Source organism: Bacillus rossius, chromosome 1 (genome assembly GCF_032445375.1).
Source record: "Bacillus rossius redtenbacheri isolate Brsri chromosome 1, Brsri_v3, whole genome shotgun sequence".
In the NCBI taxonomy this organism is placed as follows: Eukaryota; Metazoa; Arthropoda; class Insecta; order Phasmatodea; family Bacillidae; genus Bacillus; species Bacillus rossius.
Window position 1 is genome coordinate 259,476,983 of NC_086330.1, and position 11,384 is coordinate 259,488,366.

Here is an 11,384-nt window from a genome sequence, read left to right on the forward strand (position 1 = left end):
TTCTTGACGCAAATGAATTGAAGTTATTAATATTTTTTTATCAATAATAATCACAATATAAATCGTCTCACACCCAGAGGTTGAGTAAGTAGTTTCAAAATTTTCTCCCTGAGCTAGAAAAAAAACTGGACATTGAAAAATAAAAATATTATTTATTACTATTATTAAAACATAACATGTCACCAACCTAAGGACTCTTGAGTAAGCCATGTCCAACTTAAATCCAGGACATTAACAAGTTAAAGGTTGTACCGTCTGGCTTATTAATAAATTTACCTTAGATATGGTTGTTAATGATAATAAATGGTAATATTTAATGAAATTAGGCGTCACAGAAGAAGTGGAACCCATCCGTGGGGCACGAGTAGTGAGACGACACAATAATAATAATTATTATTATTGTTTTTTTTTTGTTGTATATATTTTGTCTTTATGATTACCTAGTTTGTTTCATACACTATTGAGCTATGCCACGTCTTAATCCCATTGTTTATAGCTTAAGGAATCGAACCGAAGGATCAACTGATGTTGACGAGAATGTAGAAATAGGAACACAGTTATCCAACAGCGATGCATTGACCGCAAATTCGGAAGAATTGAGTATGTCAGGATCACTTGAAAATCATGCCCAATTGTTAGACACACACGCAGGAGAGAGTGAGAGCGTGAAGCGGCCAATAACAGATACACAACCGGCTATACCTCCATCTACACCACCACCTAATGTTGAGTTACCCACTTATGACATGGATATCACAACCGGTGGCTTGCATAGTCTAGCGCCATCAGATAATGTAGCAGCTAGTGTAGCTACTTTTCAGCCTGCTACTGTCACTAATTTTAGTGCAGCATCTGTACCCACACCTACCATCATTGACATGGAAGTATTACTACAAGCGCTGAATAATCTTTCAGCTAAGATAGATCAGGGACAGGTTGATCTTTCAGCTAAGATAGATCAGGGACAGGCTGAGCTTTCAGCTAGGATAAACCAAATGCAGGGTAACGTAAATAACGTACAGGAATGTATTGAAATGCGTTTGTCAGAGCAGAAAGAAGCACTAGAGCGGTTAACTGAACAGGTAGCACAAGGTCATTCTAGAATAAATGATCTGGAGTCTAGTACAACAGCTTTACTAGTTACGGCCAGGGAAGAACGTCAACGAATCCAGGATCAGTGTGTTCGCAATCATACTGTACTTAGGGAAGAAATGCACGGACAGACTGAACAGTTACAGTTGCGTCTCGAACAAGTAGAAGAGGCTACCGCAACCTTATCTAGTCGGATCGATACACTGAGTAACGAGTGTACGCAGGTAGCAGAGAAGGCGGCTGACTGTCGTACGGTACAGCTGTGCCAGCGCGTCGAAAGTCAATTGAATAACCAGTTCAGTGTTCAACAACACCTGGAAAGTCAAGTGAAGGAGCTGGAGCGGCGGTTTCAGGGATTAGACACAGACCAGTTCCCTAGATTACCCACACAACCGAGTGACAATCCAGTACACAGCAACAGGGGCGCTAACGGACCAGCAGAGTCACTAGTTACACAAACATCTGAGCGACCCGTGCTGAATGCTACCGTGGGCGGTCTTACCATCGATCAGGCTGCACTACTACACCACCCAGCTAGGCAGTGGAGTGAATCTATGCCAACCTTTACGGGCAAGGCAACAGAAAACCCCATACGATTCCTAAATAAATTTGAGGAATATGCCCGTACATTCGGTCTTAACGACACCGAAAAACTTAAATGTTTAGGCTCTGCGCTCAGAGGAAATGCGTTCTACTGGTATGAAATGTTACAAACAACTACCACGTCATACCAGCAATTCATCGACATGTTCAGGCAACAATACTGGAGTCTGAGGACGCAAGGCAACTTGAGGGCCCAATTACACACTGAACGATATGACCCCAAGAAGGGCATGTCATTAGAAGCCCACATTTCTAGTATGTATGAGAGGACTCGTTATCTAGATTTGGTTATGTCTGATGACGAATTTATAGCGACGGTGCTTACTCAGCTCCCGCTAAAATACCAAATCCAGCTAGCTGGTAGAACATATGGTGAGGTCGGTGAGTTTAGAGAACAACTGTTGATGTTTGATAAATTGGAGAGACTCAACCGCAGTCAGACGTCACGGGAGGAAACAGAGCGCAGTAACGCTTATCAGAAGCATGTGCCTATGCACAATACATGGCAGAACCGGGACGTCAAAACAAAGGACGACAGGCGAGCTTCCGTAAACTACATGAATTGGCAATACCAAGATGAGAATCCCTATCACAAACAATTTTTTAAGGGACAATATCAAGGTAAACACCAGAAAAGACGTTCTATGCATTACAGGAAAAAAACATGGTGGTCCAGCAACAGGAATCACAGCAGCGACCATGAGGGCGAACGACGGAATCAATTTGAAAGCAAGAAGGGAAACAACAGACGCTCACCATCCCCGGAGCTACGGACACACAGGGAATCCGACAGAAGGAGGCGCGCCTACTCGGAAGACGAATACGATGACCATCGCAAGTATTTCCAGACGTCCGAGCAGCAGAGATCCTATCGTGCAGAGTACCGACTGCCAAGTCAGTCCCCTACTGAGCAATACCGACAGCGCAGTACGCACTCAGCGGAAAACAACTCTGTCAATAAACCACCTTCCACTTCATTCCCTCCACCGTTCACCACACCACTGCAGCAACAGCAGCAGCTCAGTTACTTCGCTAGAAATGAGCCAATTAACCCGATTGCGGCCAGCTTCCAGCCGACAGTACACAACACAGCCAACGGCGGTGTCTGGGTACCTACAACTGCAGCTACTTCCGCAACAATTAGGAATTAACCCCGATTACCTACCGAAATACGCAACGAACACAGAATGAAGATGATTTACCTACTAAAGAGGAGGTTCAGCAATTCGTACAACAGAAATTATCATCCGAAGTTGCGGCAAGACAGAGGAAGAGGACTGCGTCCAAAAGAAAAGGATTTAAAGTCGGAGAATGGGTTCTAAGGAAAACATCTGTAATAAGCCGTAAATGGGAATTTGTAACACGAAAATTATTTTTATTATTTACAGGTCCTTTTGTTATTACTGAGGTTAACAACGAAATTTGTTACACACTTGCAGATCCTGTTACGAAACGTGTCGTAGGCAGGTACAATCTAACGCAGTTAAGAGAGTATAAGGCACCTATTATTATAAACAACTAAGTTTCGGCACGCTGATATGCGAAAGTTTATTGTGAAGAAAATGCAATATACAGCTGGTGGAATTAAATTGTATCGAAACGATAGTCTCGAGTTCAGACATATTATTCAGCTGTATCATGGGAACTGTTATTGCCTTGTTTGTAATCACCGAGGAGTCGCGTGAAGAGGTGACTGTCAGTGTTTGTGTCGACGAGGCCGAGCCCCGTCGATGTCCGGCGTAAGAATGCATCGTCATCTACGTCAGGAATTTGTGCGCAGTTCGTCGAAGGTCAGAGGACCTATACATGTTTATATAGCCGCGATGCTATTACTGCGTTTTGAATGTCAACCCAAGGGGTTTAGACATAACATGGCAGCACCTACAACATGAAACTATTCGTTAACAACGAAGTCAATATGTGTACACGAAAGCTGTTGTTTAATTTTGGCAAGATTTTTGTTATATAAATAACCTTTAAAACAGCTGTATTGTGTACGAAAACAATAAATTAGCCAGCATGCCTGCAATGAAAAATTAGGAATGCCTATATTCTGTCAAGATGTACCACGTCATGAATGGATGTGAAAACACAACACTGCATTCAAGATTAGTAAGATACAACTACAAGCCGACATGCGTACGTCAGTAACATTAGATTTTACTTAGTGCGTAAACTTTCCATGTTTAGAAATTCCATACATTATTCTTTGACAATGAAAAAAAAAATTAAAAGATAACACGTAATTTTAAATTTTATTTACACTTCACAACGCCATTATTTTTCTTCTTAATTTTCAGTAGGATTGTGAAAGCTATTAGGATGGCGTCCTCATAGGACTGCAAACTAGGAAAGCACACTTTCTTTTCGTGTGTAACACTATATTCAAAGATAGATTATGAAAAAAAAAAATTAGTAGAATAGGTTCTAATTTTTCACCACTGAAAATAAATATCAGAGAGGAATTTATTCACTATTTTATTTGGTAAACTTTATCGACAAGATTAAGAAACTATAACACTGGTGAGATGCGAAGCAGAGTCTCAACAGATGGTAAAAACAGTCATAATTTGCTGTAGCAAAATGGTTATACGGTTGAAATAAATGAGATTCCATATGTTTTAACAGCATTTAAGATACATTGAAATAGCGGTAAGAATAGGTATTGTTATTACTGAAGACCGCAAAAACGTACGTGTAAAAGCACACTCACGGAAGATATGTAGTCGCAAGCTGTGAGCCGTTCACTAAAATGTGTGTTTATATATTTTTTTTAATTTTATCTCGTACCAGCCTGTTATGAAAAACATTTTAATTGCTATTGTAAATAATAATTTGTAAGATGAGGTGAATTTAATTATGATTTTCCAATTAATGTAATTGATTTAAGTTGTTTGGAGATAAGCAAGGCAGAAAGCCACATTTTCGCATTGTACTAAACAAACAAATACGAGTAACCTTTCTGTAAATGTAATTTTATACTTTAAATATCCTCACGCATTATTAATGTGAATTTTAAGGTATATATTAGTGTTATGATTTATCGGTAATGCAAGTATAGTATCAAATTTTTATAGTCTTAAGTGAGTATTATTAAGTTAGAGGGTATAAGCCAGACTGTACGACCAACTTGAAGTACCGAAGGTTAAATGTAAGCAGAAAGTTACACTGCCAAGAGTGTAATTGGCATGGCTAATTGCGGTTTGGACACACTATGTTAGGTGTGCGACGAAGGTAGTGAATGAAAGCTGGGACTTATTAAGTGATGCGATAGTGAGAAGACGACGGATGGTGTGGTGTGTAAGAGTGGAAAATATCCGGCGAATCCTGCACTGCGACACGACTTGGTGGAACCACATCCAACTGCAGTCATGGCAGGGCGTTGACGCGACCTGGGCTGTAGTAGCGGCAGACCAGTCTGCTGGTTCAGGAGGTGAAGCGGCTGGTTTTCGGGATCCTCACGAGGTCGACAACGTCATGGATCGTCAGAGGCCGTGATGTTGTCCGTGTGACGGTCGTCGTTGCAGTGGGTCCTGCGCACCTCCGCCTATTGTTGAGTGCAGGCCCGAACCCCATCACATCTCTCGCCTCAGCACTCTCGGTAAATCTACTTACCAAGGTGCCTGTGTTCCTGTCACTTCTACAAGAACGTTGCAGTGGAAGCAGCTTTAATCAGCTATCAAGGTTCCACGAGTTAAAATTCTACAACGGAAAAGCGCAAGTGTGCGCTGTTCTAAATCAACTCATCAACTGTGCTGTGTTATGTGCTAAAAGTGGCGCTCGTGCGCAGAATGAAGGTTTTTTTTTGTTGTTATTTAGCAATAGAGTTAAAAATAGGCAGTGCCAACATTGACCAGGAGTTTGAATGAAAACTGAAAACAGAACAATAATCTCCAGAATGTACAAGTGTTATGTATGTTTTCATTTCCTTTCAAAGAAGCGGCAGTCTGTGACGTCACCATCACAGTCGTTACTGCATATCTGTGCAGTTTGTGATTACTTCATTTATTTATTTTATCTTTGTCTTATTTCTCTCAGCATTTAATTTTTTTTTATCGTTGTTGCTGTGTTATAAGCTAAGTACCTCTATGGAAAAGAGAGACTATAATGGTTTAAAAAAGAAGGAAAGGTTTTTGGAAGGACATGTATATTTAATTTGTTTTTGTGAATAATGCTTGATCAATATATGACGATTGGATGGATTTTAAGTAAGTGTACAGATATGATTTGTTTTTCATTAGAATGAGAGTTAAATGTATATACTATAATTTAATAGCATACGCATTCTTGACGCAAATGAATTGAAGTTATTAATATTTTTTTATCAATAATAATCACAATATAAATCGTCTCACACCCAGAGGTTGAGTAAGTAGTTTCAAAATTTTCTCCCTGAGCTAGAAAAAAAACTGGACATTGAAAAATAAAAATATTATTTATTACTATTATTAAAACATAACATGTCACCAACCTAAGGACTCTTGAGTAAGCCATGTCCAACTTAAATCCAGGACATTAACAAGTTAAAGGTTGTACCGTCTGGCTTATTAATAAATTTACCTTAGATATGGTTGTTAATGATAATAAATGGTAATATTTAATGAAATTAGGCGTCACAGAAGAAGTTTATTTTTTTTTTGAAAATCACATTTTTATTTTACTTTACAAACATATTAACAAGTTTTATTTTTCAGCCTTCTTAGCCTTCACTGATGCTTGCTGTGCTTTTAAAACTTTAACCACTATCTTCTGTTCTTCAATGAGGAATGCACGAACAATCCTTTCTTTCACACATTTGTGACACAGTACACCTCCGTAAGCCCTCTTCACAGTCTTTTTCCTTCTGCACATGCGTGACCTCTCCATGGGCCGAGCCGGCTGGATGCCCCTCAGCTTATCTTTGCACTGACCACATCTGGGGATCTTCTTGGGCTTCTTTAGGTACTGATAAACCAACTTCCCTCCTGGCGTCCGAACTATTCGTCTTCGGTTACTTTTAGTGTTATACGACAGGCGTCGCCTATACACTAGACGTTAGACCATTTTCACCTATCGCCACACACGTTTTAACCGGAAAGAGGAACTATTTTATATTTAACTATAGAATAAATATGTTCGATTGTTATAACTTACTTTTTAAATAATATAAGACATACATTTTGTATATATACCAGGATATCTTAAAAAAAAATACGGTATGTCATAATAGGGATTTGGCTATTAATGTGTAATCTTTATATTCTTACAAGGAATTAATCACCAGGATTCACTGGGCAATAAATTGTGAATTGAAGTCCAAATGTTAGAAGTGCTTTTTAACTAACTGCTCAAGATTTATGTAAGCTATGTGTTAAAAATACCCACGTTAAATGATTTTAATTAACTCATTCAAATAAAATCTAGGTTATTACGTTTGGCATTTATTTATTTAATAAATATTGATTCCTTTAAGTATTGTCGGCGACATTTTATTCAATTAATTTAACCTATAATTAATATTAATATGATTTCTACAATCACATAAATATTTAAGTTCATTATAATTTTTAATTGCATTAACCAGCTGTACTTACAGCCTATATATTGTAAAAATATATGTATAAACCATTACTTATTTTAGTGATTCCCGGGGTATTTTATTAGTATTATATTTTATGTATGAGTTTTGCTAAACATGCAAAAAACTTTTACGGAATAAATGATATAATATTACGATATCAACGATTGCCCAATGTCACAAAGAGTAGCTAAATCATAAACTACTGTCTAATTTTTCCGAAATCTGCAAGTATTTGTAATTTTCACTGAACTAGTACGATGGAAAATGATAAGCATTGATGACTTCTTAGTGTTACCCAAATTTACTATCACCGATTGCTGACAAAATTTTAATGATAAGTTTATTCATGGTGTATATTTTAAATCATGCAAACAATAAGAAATCTTATCATGAATGGATATATTCCAGTTATAGACATTTTCACGAATAACTTTATTCATATTAAAATCATAAACAGTCACATACCACTCTTTAAAATTATATTTACACCAATCTGCAAAATAGAATTTATTATTACGGATTGGGGCCCATTTCAGAGAATGCATGTGGTAAAATCAGAACATGTTTTACTGATATAATGAAGAAATAGAATGTTATCCCTTGGCAATACATGTAATTTAGAAGGTAAGTAAGGTGATTAAAAACATTCTTTGAATTCTTTTAAAAATTGATCTGTCGTGTTAGCCAGCAAGCACACGTAGATTTCGAAGTTTATTCTGTAAACTTGAAGCAGATGCTTCTGCCTTCTGCTTACAGCCGCAGCGCAGCGCTCCTACCCCCTTTTCCCCTCTTCCGCCAGCCTGCCGCCTTCTTCCCACCCTTATTTTCCCCACTCCTGCCTTCTCCTTCTCTGTTCGCCGTTACACCAGCGCTCCTGGTGTCGTAGTTTCAGTGCTATATAATCCGGTGTTTTTTTTTTTTTTTTTTTTTAGCTCTCGTCGCTAGCGAGTTATGGGAACGTAAGAGTTCCTGGTATCGCTGTCACACGCTCCCGGCCGAGCATATGAGGAAACGGCGGCGGCTCTCGTCGCTGGAGGAGTTCCAGCTGCGCCTTGGTAGAGGACAGACGTGTCCCGGAGCAGCTCCAGCGGTCTAGCTTGTTCAGTTGTTGATAGCACTTCTCAGTGCTATCACAGCCGGCAGCAGACGAGTCTTGAAAGGTGCCTGTGTGCCTAGTGCGCACAGGCGGTAACAGTTGTGCTGTGAAGGTAAAGGTATTAAGGTATTGACGACCAACGAGCCCTGTGACACCCGGGGAGTTAGATCCCCTACAGCCTAGCCTGAACCCGGCTAACTTAGCCCAGGGGGACGGTCAGTGGGTGCGCTAGGGTGTGAGGCACGGACATCATAATGACGACTGAAATCGACGAAATGACGTCCTCCCCTCAGGAGGGAATGAATGACGGTGACTGGCAGACAGTCGCCACTAAGAAGGCAAAGAGGTCGCACCATGAGATGGCGGCCTCTACCTCCGACCAGCAGGCGAGCCCCCCCCCCCCCCCCCCCCCCCCCCCACTCAACAGCCGCCTGCAGCAGCGACCAAGGCTCCTCGCGTCAAGCCACTCTTCGTGTTTCTTGACCAGGGGCACCAATACCCGCGTGTGTACCATGCGCTGAAAAACGCTCTCACCGAGCGTTTTTCATGTACCAACCGCGGTAAAGACGAACTCATGGTGCACACCGCCTCCATCGCGGACTACGCACGCGCGAATAAGGCCCTTCGGGCCATTGGGGCACAGCATTCGGTGCTCTTGCAACAGCACGAAGTGCCGAAGAAATTCGTGCTGCGCGGCGTCCACCGACACACGCCGACGGACTTCCTGCAGGAGGAGTTCGCCGCACTAAACCTGCCTGTCCAGAACCACTGGTTCCTGGAAAACAGGCAGCGGCGGGAAAAGTGTGACGCCCTCGTCATCGAGGTCCCGCAATCGTGCGACACGGCTCGCATACAGGCTCTGCGCGAGTTCGCAGGAATGCGGATTCGCGTAGACGACTACCGACGTCCGAAGGGCCCGGCGCAGTGCAGCAACTGCCAGCGTTTTAATCACGTCGGCAAGGGCTGCAGTGCGGCACCAGTCTGCCGATGGTGCAGCGGCCAGCACAGCGCCACCGACTGCCCGAACGGGGGCAAACAAGAGCACAAGAAGTGTGCCCACTGTACCGAGCAGCACTGCGCCAACTTCAAAGGGTGCAGTGCCTACAAGAAGGAGACGCGGAGGCACTTTCCCCCCCAAGAGCGTAAGAAGCGGGAGCAGCAGTCCCGCCGCGACATGCGCGCCACGGACCAGCCCCAGCCACCTCAACAGCAGGCACCACAGGGGCGCCACGCCCCCCCCACGACACAACCCCTGGGGCCCACCGCCGCCGTGCTTCGGCGACTATCTGGCGCAGGCCAGCGGGAGCCGGTTTGCGCCCCTGCAGCAGCACTGGGAGCCCAGCCACAATGAGCTGGACTACCCAGTCCTTGCCAACAACCCGTGGCAGAGGAAGAAGGGGTTCAAGAAGAACCCCACGGGCCACAAAAATGGCCAAGGAAAACCCCCGCGCCCCGCCCAGGACAGGCCCCGACAGCCCGCCCAGGACAAGCTGGCAGCCTCCAAGACAGCACCAACACCGGCGAAGAGAACGCCAGCCCCCACCCAGCCGCAGGCCGCACCCGTGGCAGCAAAGGCAGTCGATGCAGCACCAGAGCTGCCAACTGCCCAGCCGACACCGTCCACTAGCGCCCAGGCGCCGCAGCTCGCGGACATCCAGGCGGTCATCCACTCCCACGAGGCCATCAGAGGCAACGCCCGACTGCAGAGTGCCATCGGCCCTCTGTGCCAACTTCTAGTCATCTGGCTAGACACGTCCAAATCCATGGCCGACAAAATACGTGCCACCATGGATTGCGTGTGTGCGCTTGCTGGGGTCGTCAATGACCAGCAATAATTCGGCACCGAATTGTAGCACACACGCAGCCACTAGTATTAAGTTACATTCCCTCCTCTTCTGGAATGCACGCGGCATTAAAAATAAACTACCGGAATTTATCAACCACCTGGATAAATATAAAATAAAAATAGCTGCGATAAACGAAACGCATCTGACTCAGACAGACAGACTGACAATATTAAATTATGTCATTTATAGGCGCGATCGAGACGCACGAGGCGGTGGAGTAGCCCTTGCTGTCCACACTAGTGTAAAGCATTCTGCTTGCCAGCTTCCAGATTTCCAACACCTTGAGGCTATAGGTATCAATCTAACTATTAATAGACAACAGATTAAATTAATCTCCATGTATGCGCCACCAGGTAGGTCCCTCAGTGAGGCGGACTTGGACGCCTTGTATGGGGCGGCCCCGAGCTTCCGCGCTGTAGGCGACATAAACGCTAAACACATAGAGTGGAACTGCAGACACGCTACAGCGAACGGCAGACTACTCTACACCCACCAACTTAGCAGAAACTACCATGTTCATGCTCCCTCAGAGCCTACACATGACACTGGTAGACTGAATAGCATGCCTGATATTTTAGATATCGCCCTGAATAAACGTGTACACACGGGACTCGAACTCGAGGTTGTACATGACATGTCATCGGACCACTTCCCAGTCCACTTGATATTCGATGATGCCAATGTAGACTCCAACCAGCCACGAAAAATCAGGGACTACAAAAATGCGGACTGGCAACGATTTAAAAATTATTTATCAATAAATCTCCCAGATGCGGCAGACATAAGCATTGAGAATGGCGACAACTTAAATTCCGCGATATTAGAATTAACAGAGAAAATCCAGGATGGCATTAGCCAGTGCATCCCGGAAAAGGAGGTTAGGTTAGCACACGACGAGCTGCCAGAATACATCCGCAGCTTGATTTCACAAAAAAATCGACTGCGGCGCGAATACACACGGCGTCGCACACAGCAGACGAAACGCCAAATAAATGACATACAAACTGTAATTTCTGACGAAATCTCACTCTGGCGAAGCAGCCAGTGGGAAACTAAAATCGCGAGACTCGATGTCCAGGACGGAAGCGCCTGGACAATGACGAAGCGCATTCTAAACAAATCAGACAAAATCCCGCCCCTTGAAACAAATAATGGCATAGTTTTCCAGCCCCGTGACAAGGCACAA

The 11,384-nt window shown here is 43.3% G+C and overlaps 1 protein-coding gene across 1 annotated transcript; it reads left to right on the forward strand.

Moving 5' to 3' along the window:
• Window positions 1–880: 880 nt before the first annotated feature.
• LOC134530028 (uncharacterized) lies at window positions 881–4,228 on the forward strand. Its single transcript, XM_063364558.1, has 2 exons — window positions 881–935; window positions 969–4,228. Exon 2 carries the CDS (start codon window positions 996–998, stop codon window positions 2,844–2,846), a length of 1,851 nt encoding a protein of 616 aa, XP_063220628.1. The 5' UTR covers window positions 881–935; window positions 969–995; the 3' UTR covers window positions 2,847–4,228.
• Window positions 4,229–11,384: the final 7,156 nt, after the last annotated feature.